This window comes from Asparagus officinalis, chromosome 3, assembly GCF_001876935.1.
Source record: "Asparagus officinalis chromosome 3, Aspof.V1, whole genome shotgun sequence".
Lineage (NCBI taxonomy): Eukaryota > Viridiplantae > Streptophyta > Magnoliopsida > Asparagales > Asparagaceae > Asparagus > Asparagus officinalis.
The window spans coordinates 39020516-39043103 of NC_033796.1; the positions used below are offsets into that span (position 1 = coordinate 39020516).

Sequence of the window (22588 nt, forward strand, 5' to 3'; positions counted from 1 at the left end):
TTGTTTTTTTTTTTTTTGGGGGGGGGGGATTAAAAACCCACTTGCTTCACTTCTTCTATTTTCAAGGGTATTTTGATAGTAAAACTTACCCATTCTTCAGATTGTGCTTGTATTCACATAAATAGATAAGCTATAAAGATGAAGAAAACTCTATGATAATACACACTCACGCGTATAACACTCAGAAACCAATAAGCAATGTTGAAACGCATTAAGAGTTCCAACAAGCTAATCATGATGGTAGACAGTTCTATTAAAATGATAACGGCCACTAATCATGAATTCGCAACGGAAAAGCAACTTAAAAGAAACATCTAAGATCCAGCGACGAAGTAAACGATGATATAAATAAAGATGTTTCAACCATACATCAAAAGATAAAAAGAGAAACATAGTATGGGAAGGATAGCATCACATACCCCTTGGATTCTCTTTCCAGTCACAGGGCACCTTGGTCCTTTCGCCCTCTTCTTGGCAGTCTGGTAGGTAAGTTTCCCACCTACAACAAGATACAGGCCATCATATTAGGAATCACAGACAAGTTCAGAAACAGCAAAGACAGGACATGTTAATTAAGCTACATTATCCTTACATTAGTTTCTACAGTATTCCAATTACTCCATTTTGGTTGACAAGAACAAGCACAAAAAACTTAAAACAATTGACGACTTCATACATCCAATAAAATTGAAAACTATGGTTTCATTTATGAATAAATCAATTTGGACAAAAGCACATTTTTAACAAGAACTGCTAAGTAAACTTCACTTGGGCATTAACTTTCCATCTAAAATTAACTAAAAATCACAGTTAATGTTAAAAGTAGACCAGGGTTCATCAGCATTAACACAACACACCCCGAGATCATCAAAATTGATAAAACTACATTTCAGAGAAGTTAAAGCTACGGCATAGCATCACCCATCGTAAAATTATTTTTTTCAAAAAAAAAAAAACTTAAAGCAAACACCAAGCAGTCATCTTTTCGTACTAAACCCTAGTTCCGACCCCAAATCAGCCTAAAACCCTAGAATGAGAGAGATCTCGAGAGAGAGATGGTTACCAGGGGTTTTGACGACACGGGTCTGGTTCGATTTCGTGGCATAGCTGTGCCTCTTGCGATAGGTCAACCTCTGAACCATTTTTTTAATCGCTTTCTCTCTCTCTCTCTCTCCAAGAAAATTCAGGGAAGAAGAGGGCGGAAGCGAGAGCTTGGGCATATAAAAGGCTTCTCCTTTAATAAACCTAGCCCTAGATCCGACGGTTGATATTAGTTGATTTTATTTGGACGGGCGAGATTGTTTTGATAGGAGCCGGGTCGTTTTATTTCCTGCTCATTAGTACGTAGGCCCAGTTCATACGGGCCTGAGTAAAAGCCCGTGGTGGCTGTTGATAGTGAATAAATAGAAGAAATTTGTAAAATAGACCTATTTTACTAAATATTTAGCAAAACAGACCGTTTTGCTAAATCATACAGGACTACTAGTCCCGTATGTTTCGACGTATGTTTCGAATGGTCTGTTTTGTAAAATCAACCTTTTGTTGGCCTGTTGGCCAAAAAGATGTCTATTTTGCTAAATATTTAGCAAAACGATCTGTTTTGCTAAATATTTAGCAAAATAGGTCTATTTTATAAATTTCCTCCAATAAATATCATCACATGGTATAAGTACAAATATGTGTAGTGTAAATTGGTAACAAAATGTGAAATAACAATTTAGTAAATAAATTACAATTTTTATAAATCAAAATGTTTCAATTTCAGTCTTTTGGTTATGACAGAATCTAGTTGTTGTTACATCCTTGAGCGGCTCTTTTGTTTCAACTCATTGGGTTGGATACCTTGGACAGGCTTGAGCCCAAAACCATGCAGGTCACGACAGTTTTAGCGGCCCGCATTATATTTGTTTTTGAATAGAGAGTTCTCATCTCTTTTACGTCAAACAAAGCTTATCCATTCCATAGTTTCACGTTTTTAAACAATAAAAAATATATCTTGACTCACACTGATAATCAACTCGCTCTGATAATCTAAGCAGCGCTCTTTTTCTATATGATTTTTTAGGAGGAGAAGACTGTTTTCAAGTAGGGGTGCATTCGGTCTTGTTATGGTGTTCACTCACTCAAAATACAGATATTTGCAAAATGATACAATAAGAGTCCTAGCAAAATAACATCACTCCTACTTAAGTGGCCCAAGCCCAACAGAGACCTCGACCCCGCCGACTCATCAAGTCAATCTTCTTTCATGCCGACACAAAAAACGGGATCAGTCGATCCTATCGCCAAGAACGACCCACTTAGGGCACTCGATCATTCACTGAGTAATTCTCGAAGATGATTTGAGGGGCATTCCCTGCTGTCGGCTAAGTTGAGGACTCGACCCCAGCCTCAAGCCTCTCCCCCATAGCATATGTTAACATTTTAGTCCACATCGGACAAACATTATCCAGATTTTAGCCTAATGGTCTCCATGACTTGTCAGCTGCCCACGTGCCTCCATGACTTGTCAATCACTTCACGAAAAATACGGAGACACCCTCTTCCATACCGAAGTGACTTCCCCTCCAGTAGCCAGTCGACACCTGTAAAGCGAGGGATGATTCAACATGCCCACGTGCCTTCTGCCACGCTACCAATTACTTTCTGGAAAATACAGAGACACCCTCTCCCATGACGAAGTGGCTTCCCTTCTAGTCCCCAGTCGACACATGTAGAGCAAAGAGTGACTTACCTTCCATCTCACACTTGGTCGCCGCCATTTGCATGGCCGAAGTGACTAATCTGCCATTGACATCCTCTTTATATACAGATGCTATTCACCATAGCGCCAGGTTCGTAATCTAAACACCCCCTAAAGCATACATCGCACAAAAATAAGAATACACAGTTCTTCGTCTAGACAAAGGAGCTCATGTAGATCCTCTGGACAGAGAAATTGCCACTTCAAGAGCCACGTTGGTTCCTGACCTTCCCCTTCCCCACTCGAATTTCACTAACTTGACCGTCGGAGGAATCATGGGGGAATCGGTCCCCGTCCTCTCACGGGTTATTCTTATCTATGCAGCATGGACATCAATCCCTCGTTCAAGAACTAGGCATAAAGTCGAAGAAGGAAGCGACCCCTCCATCACTCTCTCCTACCAGGTCCTAGTGAGGACTCAAGGGGGACCGATCCAGTTCCGGACCAGAACCAATCCCAGCCTGGATCCAGTTGGATGTGTGATATATATTTAGCATCAACAGTTTGACGCCCACCGTGGGGACCCCTTTTCTTTTTCGAGAAGACATGCCAAGTTCTGAATAAGGGTCCGATTCTACCCACCTGGAAGAACAGTATCGAAGTTGCATCGTCCAAGCTAAATGAAGTCAGGAGTTGTATCATTCAAGCTAAGGAGGGTTAGATTTATCTAAGAGGAACCAACATAGGTGTAGTCATCGAGGGCCTTAGCGACTTATTTGGGGAGCATTTGCCAAGCACACCATCTGCTAGATGGTAGAATGACATTCAGCCCCTCTAAAAACCTTCCAGAAGAAGACAAACCATAAGGGTGGTTGTCTTTCTTGAAAAGCAACACTGGCTTCTAATCGCCATCACAGAATAACTTTGGCCAGAACATAGGATCTGATCAGGCCAAATATCACTTAAGCTCCAACTGGCACTAGTTCATATGAGCATAGGAGCAATGATTAAATCTGTGATAGGCGCCCTGGACCACGAGGACTTTTTGAAGGGAACTCTTATATATCAGGGATGAGATTGTGGGAAAAGCTTTGGGCCTGTCAGCTGATTGTCTTCTCAAGAAGAATGACATTGTCCCTTCAATTGACGCATGCATCACTAAAGTCGCCTAAGCTCTGGTGGTCGAAGCATGTGACCTGCATGATCCCCATAAAGGGAGAACTCTCCATTCATAGCATGGTCCAGCCCCCAGTGCTCCCGAAGCTCATTCGAGGAAACCGCTACGATTTGTCATTTTTAGTGAGTACAATACCGACTGATAGATTCTCTCTCCAAAAGAATTTCTATCACAAAAGGTACCATGTAGCTTCTGGTCGTACCCCAAATCTTTGCAAACCCGACTTGGAAAACACCACTCAACATGATTCGTGGCGTCTGGGCAGTTCCTTTTGTTAAAAGCTGACACGCCAACCATCCGCCTCTAAGGCCTTACCGAAAATTCAGACTCAAAAGGAACCTTGGCTGATGAGATGGCAAATAGAGTTTTGACTCATCTTCACCCATCATTGAGCAGTCTGCTGTATAAAAAAAAGGGAGAAGCAAGCAAAATCCAACTAAAAAGGTTCCATACTGGTAACCTCATTCGTTACAAAACTGCCTTTGAAACAGAGACAAAGCAAGATCACAAGTGATCCAACCCCCTTTGAGCACCAGATGCTTACAATGGACATTTTTCATGATCATGGATCAAGGCTTCACTATGGCTGAAGACCTAGGCACTCTCAACAAGTCCTTGGTACCTTATCAGAAATAAACCCAATGCACAACTCTTTGGCCAACTCTCATAATCGTTTCTCGGTCTTAGGGGAAGGAAAGACCTAATCGATTCTCTCGAGCCTAGGCGTTCAACTTCCGAGTTGGATTTTTAAGCCCTTGGTACCTTATCAGGAATAAACCCAAGGCACAACTCTTTGGCCGACTCCCACAGTCGTTTCTCGGTCTTAGGGGAAGGAAAGATCTAGTCGACTCTCTCGAGCCTAGGCGTTCAACTTCCGAGTTGGATTTTCAAGCCCTTGGTACCTTATCAGGAATAAACCCAAGGCACAACCCTATGACCGACTTCCACAGTCGTCTCTCGGCCTTAGGGGAAGAAAAGACCTAGTCGACTCTCTCGAGCTTAGGTGTTCGACTTTCGAGTTGGATTTTTAAGCCCTTAGTACCTTATTAGGAATAAACCCAAGGCACAACCCTTTGACCGACTCCCACAGTCGTCTCTCAGCCTTAGGGGAAGGAAAGACCTAGTCGACTCTCTCGAGCCTAGGCGTTCAACTTCCGAGTTAGATTTTCAAGCCCCTGGTACCTTATCAGGAATAAACCCAAAGGCACAACCCTCTAACCGACTCCCACAGTCGTCTCTCGACCTTAGGGGAGGGAAAAACCTAGTCGACTCTCTCGAGCCTAGGCGTTCGACTTCTGAGTCGGATTTTCAAGCCCTTGGTACCTTATCAAGAATAAACCCAAGGCACAACCCTATGGTCGACTCCTACAGCCACCATTCGACCATACGATGATTATGAAGACCTAGGCACCTATGTAAGATCTAGGCACCCAACCTCAGGGTTGCCATTCTGCCAAAAAAGGTATTCATAAGCCTAATGTATGAATATTAAGTATATGACCAATACTTAATTGATCTAAAAACTTAAATAGTCATCTGTCAAGTTCTGGTCAATTAAACGCTCAACCAAACTAAGGCATCAGGTGAACTAGTTGTCATAAGTCCACAGTACGGGTCGACACATTATAACTAACTCACTTTAGCCAACATTCCAAACAAGAACACACAGTTATTCGTCTAGACAGAGGAGCTCACGTAGATCCTCTGGGCAGAGACATTGCCACTTCAAGAACCACGTTGGTTCCTGACCTTCCCCTTCCCCACTTGAGTTTCACTAACTTGACCATCGGAGGAACCACGGGGAAACCGGTCTCCGTCCTCTCACAGGTTCTTCTTGTATGTGCAGCATGGACATCAATCCTCCGTTCAAGAACTAAGCATAAAGTCGAAGAAGGAAGCGGCACATCCATCACTCTCCCCTACCACGTCCCGGTGAGGACTCAAGGGGGACCGATCCAGTTCCGGACCAGAACCAATCCCAGCCTGGATCCAATTGGTCATGTGATATTAGCATCAACAGGTCCGGATATGGCTCGGACGCGATACTCATCATATTCGCATGCACATACCAATCATGGATACAGATATATCTCGGTAAGAAAAATTCATATTCATGACATCTAAAATCGGATACGAATACAAATATGCATGCAAATATACAAGCAGATATGCACGCTCATATAAACCGGATGTGAGAAAACTAGATAATATCCAAAAAAAATAGTTCCTACGATATAAGAGAGCTCATTAATATGTTAAGATTAGATATATTGCTCATAAAAAATCCACTAATCTAAGGATTAAAATTGTTGCAACAGTTTGACCGGTATCCATTGGAATATTTTGGGCACCCCTAGTTACAAGTCATGTCTCCCATCGATTCTTTTCAAAAACAATAAATTCCCTGAATTAATGCGATGTACATTTGTGATTGATCTTATTGTTTTGATTCCCCGTTTCTCTCCTAATAAATCGCACAAAGGAAAACGAATCAATTTCAAACAGGACCACAACGATATTGTTAAGCGATACAAACCCGGTATTGTCATTCTCATTCCCATTAATAATTCACTATTGCAACCAGAAAAAACTGCAGTCACATTAATGTCAAAAGAAATACATACGAGTGACATAACCTTAGCTTTTTAACTGGTCCTTCTCAACATTCATCATCTGCGCTTGACAGAACAGAAATAAAGGATGACAATACGTGTCCCCATTGAGTAACGCTACATAGTCCGCATCAGGCCTTAATTGATATTTACGAGTCAAGCTCATGAAATTAAATTTGATCTTTTCTGAAGGAGAGGCACTAAAGGCACACTCTCCACCATACCTCCAACCACACCTCCACTCCTGCTACAGTGCACCGGGGTCTACTTGAGATTTAAAATTTAAATCTCAAGTGGGCCCCGGTGAACTGTAGCAGGAGGGGAGGTGTGGTTGGAGGTGTGGTGGAGAGTGTGCTGTGAACGTGGTGTGGGGTCCACGAGTTGAGTCCATGAGTTTTTGGGAGGAAAATCACGTGAGCAGCAACGTGATTTCGTTTTCCGTGTGATTAAAGGGCCTGGCCCACCCGACTCTCATGCTATAAATATTAGTGTGAGGACTTTCTAGGTTTTGGTGCAAGTGCAGGAGGTTGAGGGCTTGGAAAAGTCGGCTGCAGAGGTGAAAAGTGCAAGCAAAGCAGAGAGAGAAAAGCAGATTGCTTTTTGGCTGTTCTGAAGAGGAGTTCCGTGCAGCGTCTTTTAGATTTTAGTATCCCTTTTGTGAGAGATTGAGAGATTGTTTGAGGGTTTAGATTTGAGAGATTGTAAACCCTATTTGTATTCTCTTTTCCTCTATTAGTAGATCCCCCTCCTTGCCCCGTAGACATAGGCAGTTTGCCGAACCACGTAAAAATTGATTGTTTGAGTTTGTGGCCTTTGTAATAGTTTTTAGGATCCCTCGACGCGCAGTCCTAGAGCTGACGAGAGGAAGAGCTAATATCCCACTTTGATGGGATATTAGGCTTCAGATTCTTGTTCCCTTTGAGAAACAAGAATTCTTATCGGTATTTCTCTCTTATTGTGCACCAGAAACTCTGCCGAAATTTCCGCTGCGCACAACAAGTGGTATCAGAGCCCAGATTCCAGATCTAGGGTTTGGTTGGAGGAGTAGATCAATTTGGAGGCTCGTTTAGGGCTTCGTTAGTGATAAAGGTGGGATCTTTTGGTAAAGACTCTATCTTTTTAGTTTTGGACCTATTCTTCGTTCGTTGGTGCGTAAGATGTCGGAGAAAGAAGGTGCTTCGGGTGTCGAGGATGGTGCTTCTGGCGCGAAGACCATTCAGAGTTTGAATATCCACTCTATGAAGATAGATGTGGAGAAATTTAATGGCACAAACAATTTTAGATTATGGAGATGCGAGGTTTTAGATGCGCTGAACGCGCAGAATTTGGAGGATACATTGGAGTTAGATGGCAAGCCAGATGAGATTGAAGAGAAGGTTTGGAAGAAGATGAATCGAACGACGTGTGGTGTGATTAAGTCTTGTTTGACTCAAGATCTAAAATATGATGTGATGAATGAGACTTCTGCGAAGAAGACTTGGGAGATTCTCGAAAGCAAGTATTTGACCAAGAGTGTGGAAAATCCCTTGCATTTGAAGAGGAGACTTTATCGTTTCCAGTTGAAAAAGGGAACCTCCATTAGAGATCACATGAAAGGTCATTGCTGCACTTGTGAATTATCAGCTTCGAAAGAAGGATAAGGAGGCTTCGGTTGAGCCGGTAGCGGAGGCGTTGGTCGCAAGAGGGAAGGGTCCAAACCGAAAGAATTGGAAGTCACAGTCTAGAGTAGGAAAAGATCAGTGTGCTTGGTGCAAGGAGACTGGTCATTGGAAGAAAGATTGCCCAAAGCTCGACGAATGGATGAAGAATAAGCAGAAGGGAAAAGGGAAGCAACCATCATCAGAAGTAAACATTGTATCAGATCGTAATAATTCTGACTCTTCTATTTATTCGCTTTCTATCAGTCCTACAGATAGCTATTCGGAGGAATCTGAATGGATGTTGGATAGTGGTGCGACCTATCATGTGTGCCCTAGAAGGGAATGGTTCTCCAGTTTTGAGAAGCTGGTGGATAGTGGTGTGGTGTACATGGCTGATAACCGTACATGCCAAATCCTTAGAGAGTTAAATGATGTGAGATATGTTCCTTCTTTGAGGAAGAACTTGATCTCGATTGGAGCTTTGGTTGGAGAGGGTCTGAAGGTTCATGTTGAGGACATGGTTCTCGAGATCGTGGAAGACTCTCAGATTGTGATGAAGGGCGTCAGGAGGAATAACCTGTATTACTTGACTGGAGGTATAGTGGCAGGTGGAGAGCTAGCGACTTCTATTGATTCGACTAGACTGCGGCATTTGGGGCTTGGCCATTCCAGTATTAATTCCTCGCATAGATTGAAAGAGGGTGTAAAGACATGCAATTTAAAGTCCAGTGAACATGTTGATGTGAGCAAGAAGACCGAGGTGAAGTTTGACACCTCTATTCACCGAGTTAAGGGTCGTTCTGGAGGAGTTCACGTGGATGTTTGGGGGCCTTCCAAGGGGGCATCATTGGGAGGTAATAGGCGTTTGGTTTCCTTTGTTGGTGACTGTTCTAGGCGTGTTTGGGTTGCAACCAAATCCCCTTTGGAGAAAGTCCTAGTAGTTTCCAACAGATTGAAGAAGTGTGTAATAGACAGAAAGGTGAATATACTCCATTTTGGTGGGCGGTACAAGATGGACCTGTTTCTGCATTGGAGCCGAGCTCACGGCATTTCGAGATACTTCGTTGGAAAGGAAATCTTGGGGTAACTAGATAGGGTGAAAAATTTGGAGAACCGTACCTTGCTGGAGGAGGATCGGTGTTTGTGGTCGAGCAATGGTTTGCAGAAGAGTTTCTGGACAGAGGCTTCGACATATTTGGGTCATCCTATTATAGAGTTGTCAACTGCTGTGACTGGAGGTAAAACTTCATTAGAAGATAGGTCTGGTAGTGTCACTTTGGTTGAGGCTTCGATGAGGGAGCTAATTGACTTTCAGCAGGTAGAGAGTTTTGGACAGACCTTAGAGGTATCGCAGCAGGTGGAGATTGATGTTACTCCACATTGGGTGGGGATTTTCCCACATACTCCAGGTCATTCTGCATTGGTTGGGATTCCAGCTGAGGTGACACAGCGAGGAAGTTAATTTGATTCGGATGCAGATGATGGGTTGGTTTTTGATTCGAGTGCAGCTGATAGATGTAGCTTGGATATGGTCATTGGTTCACCTCAGGTGGAGGTGTTTGAGGCCATTGGAGGCGCTATCAGCCGTAGAGTTGATGATATTGGAGAAGGATTGCGAACTCTTCTATTGGTTTGAGGTCGTTCGCGGCCATTTGGGTGAAATACGTTCGGCTTGATTCCTTGGGCAAGAGGATACATAGGCAGTCTTTCAGATGTAGTCGGTTTGGAATTTTGATGAGGGTGAGATCGATTTGGTGAGTTGATACCGATATTTGGAGAGTGTTTGCACTCTCATTTGGGTTCTCGACTTGTTATGGATTGAGTCCGTTGTCGTGAATTGTTTTACTTCGTACTGGACACAACAAGTGAGGCATTTGATTTGGTCGGTGTCGGCTCAGTTTTGGGAAAACTTCACCGAGGTGGAGAATTGTGAACGTGGTGTGGGGTCCACGAGTTGAGTCCATGAGTTTTTGGGAGGAAAATCACGTGAGCAGCAACGTGATTTCGTTTTCCGTGTGATTAAAGGGCTTGGCCCACCCGACTCTCATGCTATAAATATTAGTGTGAGGACTTTCTAGGTTTTGGTGCAAGTGCAGGAGGTTGAGGGCTTGGAAAAGTCGGCTGCAGAGGTGAAAAGTGCAAGCAAAGCAGAGAGAGAAAAGAAGATTGCTTTTTGGTTATTTTGAAGAGGAGTTCCGTGCAGCGTCTTTTAGATTTTAGTATCCCTTTTGTGAGAGATTGAGAGATTGTTTGAGGGTTTAGATTTGAGAGATTGTAAACCCTATTTGTATTCTCTTTTCCTCTATTAGTAGATCCCCCTCCTTGTCCCGTGGACGTAGGCAGTTTGCCGAACCACGTAAAAATTGATTGTTTGAGTTTGTGGCCATTGTAATAGTTTTTAGGATCCCTCGACGCGCAGTCCTAGAGCTGACGAGAGGAAGAGCTAATATCCCACTTTGATGAGATATTAGGATTCAGATTCTTATTCCCTTTGAGAAACAAGAATTCTTATCAGTCTTTCTCTCTTATTGTGCACCAGAAACTCTGCCGAAATTTCCGCTGCGCACAACATGTGCCTCTATCATTTCTTTTTCTGAAGAAAGTTCAATGCATTAAGTTCCACGAGAGGACGTGTCTTTTTGCTCGCGTCAGGTGACACGCGTAAGTTCCACGTGGAACTATTGTAGGCTCACGGAGATTAAGATGTATACTCAAAAATCAAAATTAGCGAAAGCGTATACTACTCTAAATGATCGAAGAATATCACGCCATGTCTAATCTTAGCTTGTGGCGTCTTTAATTTTTACTCCATATCGTCTAAAAATAATATTAATAGGTGAAGAAAATGACCAACATGAAGGCAGATACGTTGACTGCTTTTCTACAGATTGATGCAAATTCATTCCCTAAGTCTAGTCTTTCTTTCGGAGACTAGACTTTCTGGTAGGTGGGCGTAGATAATAAGGCATCAGTTGGGTTTCCAGAATTGCTTTGTGGTGGATAGTAGAGGCAGAAGTGATGGACTCATGTTACTATGGCGCGATGAAATTGATGTGGTTATTCGTTCTTTTTCTCAGGGGCACATTGACGCATCAGTTGTTGACCCAGCGGGAAGGAAGTGGTGATTCACCGGGTTTTATGGCCAACCTCAGAAACACTTACGGTACCAGTCCTGAGATCTGTTGAGGCGATTGATGGGTCTTTCCTCTGAATCATGCTTATGTGGATGTGACTTTAATGCCATTACGAGCCCAGGGGAGAAGCTGGGTGGTAGACAGACGCATGTTTCGAGAATGCTAGATTTCCAGAATGTTTTGCTGCATTGTGAGCTACTTGATTTGGGGTATTGTGGGCACACCTTCACTTAGAATAATCGTCAGACTGGTACATCTCATATCCAGAAGCGCTTAGACAAGATGACAGCTAACTCTGGTTGACGTGACATATTTCCCACTGTTGAGGTACACCACTTGGATTTCTCTATTTCTGACTATCGTCCTGTTATGTTATATTTTACTACTCCTCGCCCCCTTCCAGTTAGGCATGGTCGTCCCTTTCTCTTTGAAGCCTTCTGGTTCAAAGAGGATGATTTAAGTGATATTATTAGCAGGGTCTGGCCTGGGATCTCCACACAACAGGGTCTATATGAATCAGTTTGTCAGAAGCTAGGGTCTTGTGCTACAAATCTCAATAGTTGGAGTAAATAATGTTTTGGTAGATGGAGGTACAGATTATCAGTTATTCAGTGAAAGCTCCAATCTCTCTACTCTTCTCCTGATGTGGGGGATCGTATGGCTGAGATCTAAAGACTTGAGAAGGAGAGGGAGGTTCTTGAGTATAGGGAAGAGAGCTTTTGGCGACAACGAGCTAGGGTTGATTGGCTCCGAGACGGGACCGTAACACCAAATTCTTCCATATTAGAGCTTCCACTAGGAGGAGGAAGAACTTCATTAGCCGTCTACATCATCCTAATGGTACTTGGGTGGAGGATCAGGTAGGAATTGTAACGCTTATTGAGGAGTATTACTCAGAACTATTTTCTTATTCCACTCCTTCAGAGGAGGTTTTGGCTGAGGTGGGTGATGCTATCTCTTCTCAGCTTTCAGTGGATGACCTCCGGATCATTTCTGAGCCTTTTACAGGTGATGAGGTATGGGGTGCTCTTTGATCTATAGGCTCTTCTAAGGCACTCGGCCCAGATAGCTTCCATGCATCCTTTTTTTAGTCCTAGTGGTCTGTTATTGGTCCAGATATTTCGGATGCATGTTTAAAGACTCTAAATGAAGTCTCGTCTATTAGGTTTTAGAATAAAACCAATGTAGTTTTCATCCACAAAAAAGTTTCACCTGAGACTGTGGTAGATTTTAGACCCATTGGTCTATGTATGTGGTCTACAAGATTGTCACAAAAACTATTGTTAATAAGCTGAAGCGAGTTCTTGTGGGATTGATCGGATGCTTTCAGAGTGCCTTGTCCCAGGGAGATCAATTTAGGACAATGTTATTGTTGCTTTTGAACTTCTCCACACATTGCAAAAAAGGAGACAGGGTCAGTCTTGCCATATGGCACTGAAATTGAATATGAGTAAGATATATACTAGAGTGAAATGGGGGTTTATTGACAAGACCCTTCAGGTCATGAGATTTCCAGATCATTAGAGGCATCTCATCTTGGACTGTATCTCGACTTTCTCACTCTCTTTCTGCCTCAATAGGCAGATTGTGGGTCAGGTTATTCCTACGCGTGGTTTGCGATAAGGATGCCCACTATCTCCATATTTATTTTTTCTCTGCACGGAAGCTCTCTCGATACTGATCATCAGATAGGAGGAGAATAGGTGCATCAGAGGGTTATCTTGTTCTCAGTCGGGGCTAAGGATTTCTCACTTGTTCTTTGCAGATGACTCTTTAGTTTTTATTCAGGCCTCCCAGGCCGCTGCACAGACTGTCCAGAATACTCTGCTACTATATGATGCTGCAACCGGTCAGAAAGTTAACTTTTAGAAGTCTGTCATCATCTTTAGTCCCCATGTAGATGAGGATACTAGGGCCTCTATTTTCTCTGTCATGGGGCTTGATAGGGCTTAGTCACATGATCGGTATTTAGGCGTCCCTTTGGTGGTTGGAATAATCCATCATCAGACTTTTGCTTCAATTAGAGACTCTTTTCTCAGCTTGGAGGAGGGCTCTTTTCTCAGCCGGGGAGCAAGAGGTTATGGTGAAAGCTGTTTTACAGGCGATTCCATGCTATGAGATGAGTATTTTTTGCATTTCAATTTCTTTGTGCATGGAGATTAAGTCTATCATTATGAGATTCTGGTGGGGATCAACTTCCGGTGAGAGAAAGATTCACTGGGTTAGGTGGCAGAAGGTATGTTGTGCAAAGTCAGATGGTGGTTTATGCTTTAGAGATCTACATATGTTTAATCAGGCATTGGTGGCTAAGCAGGCATGGAGAATCATTCAGGACCTGCTTTAGAGATCTACATATGTTTAATCAGGCATTGGTGGCTAAGCAGGCATGGAGAATCATTCAGGACCCTTCTTCTCTGGCTAGTATTGGTGGCTAAGCAGGCATGGAGAATCATTCAGGACCCTTCTTCTCTGGCTAGTAGGGTTTTGAAGGGGGAGTATTTCAGGGACTCGGACTTCCTTTCAGCTGGTGTCGGCCCTGGCTGCTCTTATTTATAGTGGATTATTATCTGGGGGAGAGAGCTCCTGGCTCGAGGTCTGAGATGGAGGATAAGTGAGGGTCAAAGTGTCTCTATTAGTGCTGACCTATGGATCCCAATGCCGTTTTCTTTTAGGCTAATCACTTCTCCGATCGACCCTTCCAGAAGGGTGGCTGAGCTGATCTCTGCTTCGGGTACTTGGAATCATGAGCTGATTTCTACCTCCTTTTGGCAGGTAGATCGAGAGGACATTTTATTTATCCTACTGTCGCCTTCTCTTGTCCCTGATAAACTCATTTGGCATTATAAGGACAAGGGGTGCTACACAGTTAAGAGTGGATGTCGACTTCTTCGCCACACTATGCCTGATACTGCTTCCACCTCGGATTCTAGGGTAACGAAGTGGTGATCCTTGATCTGGCATGCGGAGATCCCACCGAAGATTAGAGTGTTCCTTTAGCATATGTTCTATGATGCTCTCCCCACCTCAGCTAGTTTATCTCGCAGGGGGATCTCTGTGCCTCCCAGTTGCTGCATTTGCTCTGCTGCCTTTGAGACCACCCTTCATATCTTCACCATTTGCTCCTTTGCTCGTTTAGTGTGGGAGTCCTTAGATCTTTGTGAAGTGATTAATGATTTTTGAGGCACGTCTTGTGCTGATTTCCTTTTCCATCTCACCTCTGTTTGCCCTGGGGACTCTCTGTCTTTGGCTTTCACAACCAGGTGATTTATATGGGGGAAAGGAATATGCGCTCTCATGGTGGTGGTGTTAGAGAGGCCTCGGTCTTGGTGACTCGGGTTATCTGTTTTGTGGAGGAAGGGGATAAAGTTAGAGGTCTCTTACGTGATATTGCCACCCCTTCCAAATGGCATTTTGCTTGGTATCCCCCTACTCCTGGTTTGTTGAAGCTTAACACAGATGCTACTGTTCCTCTGGAAGGAGATATTATTGGTTTGGGAGGTGTTATTCGGGATCACCATGGACATGTGATTGGGGAGATATTATTGGTTTGGGAGGTGTTATTCGGGATCACCATGGACATGTGATTGGTTGCTACTCTATGGGGATCAGGGGGGTTTGGGAGGTGTTATTCGGGATCACCATGGACATGTGATTGGTTGCTACTCTATGGGGATCAGGGGTTCTATGTCTATGGATCATGTGGAGCTATTGGCTGTCCTGGAAGGCATTCGTTTTGTTCGGCATATGAACTGGAGGATTTTAGTAGTGAAAATTGAATCTCTAAAGGTTGTCTCCTTGGTGGACTCTCTTTCTCCTTTTGCTTCCGAGATCCTATTACAGATGAAGTTCGCGCTGGTCTGACTATTACTGGCTGCTCTAAAGTTTCTTATGTAAGGTGCACTAGTAATGATGTTGCTTATTTCCTAGCTAAGTTGGTTGATTGTTTGTCCTCTTGTTTTTAGTCTGTTTTTATCCCTTTGTTTTTGAGACAGAGTGTTGTTGAGAACTTGATTGGTTAGGTTACCCTACCTGCCTTTTAAAAAAAAATTGTAGCTGGCTACTAACTTGCGCCATATCCCAATTAGCTACCAATAATTTCATGATGCGCAAGACTTAGAACATACTGGTTCCAATCTCATCCAAAGAAAAGATCTTCGGCCTTCTAATTTATAAATCTTCATTTATTACCGAAATCTTAGGCTTGTAAATTAAAATGTGTCGCACGAGACCACCATGAGAGTTTTTATTTATTTAGCTTGGTCGATGCTATCTAAAGTCCATTAGTTGTAGATTGGATCATGTTTCTGTTGGATTTAAATCTAATTAAATCTATTTGTGGGCACATATATTAAATCAGTGTGTGTTGCTATCTTTCAGTTGACCTGCATAAAGTGATCAATCAGCTAGTTTGGGTTAATTAGTATTTAAGTAAATTATGGGCTAATTGTGCAGATACCAGACTATAATTCTAATCTTATGAGGGGCTAAATTAGAAAATTACAAATCTATATAAAGGGATTATGGTCCCTAATCTAAAGATTACATTCTCTATTCTCTAATCCCCATCTAAAGAGATATTCAAGAGACACTTTTCAGATTAGAAGATCAACCCGATTCAGATCCGTGCTAAAATCAATATGGATTTAGGTATTGCTTCCGCTCATTGTTGTTGTTTAACCTCTATGATTTAATCACGATTAATTTCTACAATTGGTATCAGAGCCGCCGTATTCAATTCTTTGAGATTTATGTTTAAGATTAAGAATTTAGGGTTTTTTATCTTAATTTGGCTTTATTAAGATCTGTGCACGTTTGGATCTGTGTGCATATATCATTTGTAGCATGAAAATTTCAATTTTTGATTCAACTCTGTTTGCTTTGGTTCCGTTCCATGGATGAACAGTAAAAGTTCATATTTTGGTTCGTTCTTTTTCGGTTTCTTGGATCTGGATCAAATTCTTGATCCAAATCGTGTAAAATTTTTGTCAACTCTTAGTTGATGTACCAGGTTTGGGGATTAAAACTCAAAATTAAGTGCACATATATTTAATCTTTTGGGCATCGACCACTTAGCTCCTCGTCGGTGATGATCGTTGGTGGCCCCGCTATCAAAGGAAGACAATGGCGGTGGCATCAGAAAGTCCTAGGGTTTCGAAACCCTAGGGTGCAGGAGCTTAAGCGGTGGCAGCGACAGTTAACTTTTGAAACCCTAAGGGGTGGGAAAAAATCATGCGTGAAAATGTGCAGAAATTAAGGAGGAGATTACCTTAATTTTAGGCGAGCTTCAAGGATTGAAAGCTTCAGCGAACTTCGGTTCAATCCAAACGAACCCCGCGTTCATTCTCAAGTCGAACCCTGTGTTCATTCTCAGGCGAGCCTCATGCTCCATCCAAACGAATCTCGCATTCGTTCTCAAGTCGAACCCTGCGTTTGTTCTCAGACGAGCCTTGTGCTCAATTCAATTCAAACGATAAGGTAGAAACAAGCACGCTGCTAGCTCGCTTGATCTTGATAAAGTATAAAAGCAAAGGAAATACCAGAGAGTACATTATGGAAATGTCACATATTGCTTCAAAACTTAAGGCACTCAAACTCGACCTATGTGACGAGTTACTGGTGCATCTAGTTCTGTTATCTCTTCCTACACAGTTCAATCAATTTAAGCTCAGTTATAACTACCAAAAGAAAAAAATGGACTCTGAATAAGCTCATTTCATACTGTGTGCAAGAAGAAGACAGGTTGAAGCAAGATAAGACTGAAAGATTTCATACTGTGTGCAAGAAGAAGACAGGTTGAAGCAAGATAAGACTGAAAGTGCTCATTTGGCCTATGTCTCTAAGGACAGGTTGAAGCAAGATAAGACTGAAAGTGCTCATTTGGCCTATGTCTCTAAGGATAAGGGTAAGAAAAGGAAGAATGATAATGAAGCTGCTAAGGGTCCTATTCATAAGAAACAACATAAAGATGGTCAGGGTTGTTTCTTCTGTAACAAGTTTGGACACATAAAGAAGGATTGAACCAAATATCACGCATGGCGTGCTAAGAAGGGTATGTTCCTTACTTTGGTCTGTTCTGAGGTTAATTTAGCTTCAGTACCTCTAAACACTTGGTGGTTAGACTCTGGTGCTACTACTCACATAAGTATTTCTATGCAGGGCTGCTTGAGCTACTGAAAGCTAAGTGATGTTGAAAGACACATCTTTGTGGGTGACGAATAATCGGTAGACGTAGAAGCAATTGGGCACTTTAGGTTACTGTTAGGAGCTGATTCATATTTGGATTTAAAAGATACTTTTGTAGTACCATCTTTTAGATGAAATTTAATTTTAGTTACTGTATTGGACAAATCCGTATATTTTTGTTCATTTGGAAACAATCAATTTAATTTATCTTTTAATTCAATTGTTCTGGGAACTGGTTACTTGAGTACTTATGACAATCTATATTTGCTTGATATAATTGCTTCTTATAATGAATCCTTACATGTGGAATCACGTGGTACTAAGCTTAAATTAAATAAGGAAAATTCAGCGACATTATGACATAAATGCTTGGGTCATATCTCAAAAGGTAGAGTTGAGCGTCTTGTGTCTAATGACATTTTGGATTCCCTTGATTTTTTGGATTTTAACGTCTGTGTTGAATGTATCAAGGGAAAATAGACCAAAGTTAAGAGATTAGGTTCCAACAGATCTTCGGATGTCTTAGAATTGATACATACAGATATTTGTGGATCATTCCCTACGACATCTTGGAATGGTCAATAATATTTTATATCATTCATAGACGATTACTCACGTTATGGATACCTATATCTCATTCATGAAATCTGAGTCTCTGAACATGTTTAAAGCTTTTAAAGCTGAAGTTGAGAATCAACTCAACAAAAGAATTAAAACCGTTAGATCTGATCATGGTGGTGAGTACTACGACAGATATGATGGTTAAGGTAAACAACATTTAGGATCATTTGTTAGATACCTAGAGGAATACGGTATCGCCCCACAGTATAACATGCCGAGGTCACCTAGCATGAATGGTATACCTGAAAGACGAAATAGGACTTTTAAGGATATAATAGGAAGTATGATTGCTCATTCTTCTTTACCAGAATCACTCTGGGAATAAGCACTAAAGATAGCAGCTTACATTCTGAACAGAGTACCAAGTAAAGCAGTTGCTAAAACACCTTATGAGCTTTGGACTGATCGAAAGCCCAATTTAAAGCACTTACACATTTGGGGATGTCCAGCCGAGGCAAGGCCTTACAGGCCAAATGAAAAGAAATTAGACTCCAAAACAGTTAGCAGCTGCTTTATTGGTTATTCGGAACGCTCTAGGGGCTATAAGTTTTATGATCCCACACTCATGAATATTTTTGAGACGGGAACAACAACATTCTTTGAGGATGTTGAGTTTAGGGGGAGAAATAATGTTAGAGATATTATTTTTGAGGAGGAATTTGCTTCAGACCCAATCCATACAGTCACTTTTGACAATATTCCGGTTCCTATATCTGTTGTTGATCAAGAAGTGAATCCGGAACCTCGAGATGACAATGTTGAACAACTCCCTGTTCCAGAAGAACAAACTCAACAACCTCAAGAATTAGTGCTATTAAGGAGATCCACGAGAGATAAGAGAAATGCTATTCCGGATGATTATATTGTATTTCTCCAAGAACATAAGAAAAATAATGGAATGTTGGAAGATGATCTAATCAACTTCCTCAAGCCATGAAAAGTTCTAACTCTCAAAAGTGGATTAATACCATAAATGAAGAGTACAAGCCTATACAAGACAATAAAGTTTGGGAACTTGTTCCATTGCCAAAGATGCAAAACCAATTGGTTGTAAATGGATATTTAAAACTAAGCGGGATGCAAATGGTAATATGGAGACGTATAAGGCACGTCTTGTAGCCAAATGCTATACTCAAAAGGAAGACATAGATTATATAAAGACTTTCTCTCTACTTGTTGCTCACATTGATTTTGAGTTACATCAGATGGATGTTAAGACTCCGTTTCTCAATGGAGACATTGATAAAATGATCTATATGGTGTAACCAGAAAACTTTGTGTCAGGAGATCCAAAGAACATGGTTTGTAAATTAAGAAAATTCATCTATGAACTCAAGCAAGCTCCTCGTCAATGGTATCATAAGTTTTAACAAATAATTATTTTGTTCGGTTTTGAGATGAATATTGTTGATGAGTGTGTATATCACAAGTTCAGTGAGAGTAAGTATATTTTTCTGGTTCTGTATGTCGATGACATATTACTTACCACTAATGATATAGGCATGTTGCATGAAACCAAGAGATTTTTATCAAAGAATTTTAAAATAAAAGATCTTGGGAATGCCTCTTTTATATTAGGAATCCAGATACATCGAGATCGTTCTCGCGGTATACTTGGATTATCACAAAATAGCTATATCGATAAAGTACTCTAAAGGTTTGGCATGCAAGATTGCAGAGCAGGAGACATCCCTGTTGCTAAAGGAGACAAGTTTAGTCTCAATCAGTGTCCTAAAGGAAACCTTGAAATTCAGGAAATGCAGAAGATTCCTTATGCTTCGGCTATAGGAAGTCTAATGTATGCTCAGACCTTGAAATTCAGGAAATGCAGAAGATTCCTTATGCTTCGGCTATAGGAAGTCTAATGTATGCTCAGGTGTGTACGCGTATGGATATTGCTAATGTATGCTCAGGTATGTACGCGTCTGGATATTACGTACATTGTTAGGATATTAGGCAGATAATTAAGCAACCCTAATATGGATCATTGGATAGCAGACAAAAGGGTTATGAGGTATCTTCAGAAAACAAAAGATTATATGTTCACATACAGAAAATCAGAACAGTTGGAGGTCATTGGGTACTCTGATTCTGATTTTGTTGGATGCCAAGATAGCAAAAAGTCTACATTATGCTACATTTATATGTTAGCAGGAGGAGCTATATCATGAAAAAGTATCAAACAAACATTCGTAGTTTTCTCGACTATGGTAGCAGAGTTTGTAGCTTGCTATGAGGCATTAAATCATGGAATATGGTTGTAAAATTTTGTCACTGGACTGCGTATTTTGAAAAATGTTGAAAGACCGCTAATGTTATTTTGTGATAATAAATCAGCTGTTATGTATTCCAATAACAACAGGAGCTTAACTAAGTCAAAACATATTAACATTAAGTTCCTAGTTGTGAAAGAAATGGTACAGAGTGGACAGATATCCATAGAACACATTAGAACAAACTCCATGATAGCAGATCCTCTTACTAAAGGATTGCCACCCAAGGTATTTCATGAGCACACTGCTCGTATGAGTGTGGCGTTATTTAAGGATATTATGATTTAGTGGGAGTTTGTAATTTTATTTTGGTGCTTTATGTTCGGTTGTATTGTCTGATCAGAATAAAGTATTCAGTTCATACACTATGTTACATTATGTTTGGTTTTGACCTCACTAAAGTAGGACCAGTTAAAAATAGACATGTACTGATCACATTGCATGCAATTTTTATGCTGCACATCCATGATTGATCTATATCATTTGATTGTATTGGTATATGTGACCATTGATGAGTTTAGTCACGATAAATGTGATGAATGCTGCTTTGATCCTATATTGATATAGTCAATGGACGAGATTGTTTGGAAATACCCTTATTTGTGATAGCAATTGCTTTGATCCTATATTGATATAGTCAATGGACGAGATTGTTTGGAAATACCCTTATTTGTGATAGCAATTTTTGAGCTCATAAGGTTATACACACTTTGGACGAGATTGTTTGGAAATACCCTTATTTGTGATAGCAATTTTTGAGCTCATAAGGTTATACACACTTTAAGGAAACATATTGTGCCCAAGTGGGAGATTGTTGGATTTAAATCTAATTAAATCTATTTGTGGGTACATATGTTAAATCATTATGTGTTGCTATCTTTCAGTTGATCTGCATAAAGTGATCAATCAGGTAATTTGGGTTAATGTGTATTTAAGTAAATCATGAGCTAATTATGCAGATACCAGACTGTAATTCTAATTTTATGAGGGGCTAAATTAGAAAATTACAAATCTATATAAATGAGTTATGATCTCTAATCTAAATGTTACGTTGTCTATTCTTTAATTTTCATCTAAAGAGATATTCAAGAGACACCTTTCAGATTAGAAGATCAACCCTATTCAGATCTGTGCTAAAATCAGTATGGATTCAGGTATTGTTTCCACTCATTGTTGTTGTTTAATCTCTATGATTTAATCACGATTAATTCCTACAGTTTCTTTCAAGTAGAACTCATGTTTTCAATTTTATCTTTCGGTGTATTAAAATTATATCCATCTTATGTATTACTCGCATTTCAATTAAATCTGTTACTAACAACATAAATGAACATATTTAAGATTTCCAATGGTCCCCCCATGCCTCACGAACAAACAAAAAGAGGGCCACTTATGCACAAAATTGATTTAATAGATCCAGCTCTTACAGTAGATTTCCATTTCTTTGCATTGAATGAGAGGTCCCATGCCCTAAAACTGCAGGAGTCATGGCCGAGAGAACTGGCCGTCTTCTACCGTCTAATCTCCCATAGTTTGCCACATCGCATAAAAAATGAATGTACACATAATACCTTCTCTCTACCAAAGTCATCATTCACATTGAAGGCGACAAAGTTCTAGTTTATCCAATAATTCACTCCCATGCAAGAGAACCTTCTGGTATCATGTTAGAAATCCAAGATTTTGATGGAGGAAAATTGAATCCAATTTAGAGTTAATGTGTCTTAAACAGACGTTGTACATCAATTTTAACCTAAAAGATACAACTACTAGGTATCGGCCTTAACTTTTTTTTTAAAACTCATTACTCCTTATTATTCTACAAGAGGTGGGACTGTTATCTTAATTTGTGAGTATAGTTCAACCTTCAACTATACTTCAATCTTCCACGAGGTTCACTAACTTTTTGCACTACTATGGGCTAATAGCAAGACCATGAATTCAGCGCATGACTGAAAACATCTATAGGATCTTCCATCACTTCACTCGTGGGGACTAACTAGACTATATTATTCCTATGGGCATCCGTTGTTTCACCTGACTAAAGCCTATGTGTATCCGTGGTTTCTCTCGACACCTTCAAACTATGATATCATTGGGGATTGGGTTTTGGGGTTGGGGTATGTGCACGTGTGTGCGCGTGGTGTGTGTGTGTGGGTGGGGGGTGGGGGTAATCTAGCCTAATCTAGAGTTAATGAGTATTAAATAGAGGCTAGAAATTAATTTTAACCCAAAATATATAGTTACTATGTATTTTTCCTTATT

At 41.0% G+C, this 22588-nt stretch overlaps 1 protein-coding gene across 1 annotated transcript in view; it reads right to left on the reverse strand.

Moving 5' to 3' along the window:
- The window catches only part of LOC109833873 (60S ribosomal protein L34), a 3429-nt gene extending 2218 nt beyond the window's left edge, over positions 1-1211 (reverse strand). The window contains exons 1-2 of the mRNA XM_020401719.1: positions 1064-1211; positions 420-499 (exon numbers count right to left, since the gene is read on the reverse strand). Of these exons, the coding sequence (XP_020257308.1) occupies positions 420-499; positions 1064-1142 (159 nt within the window). The 5' untranslated portion in view covers positions 1143-1211. The remainder of the gene's footprint in view (positions 1-419; positions 500-1063) is intronic.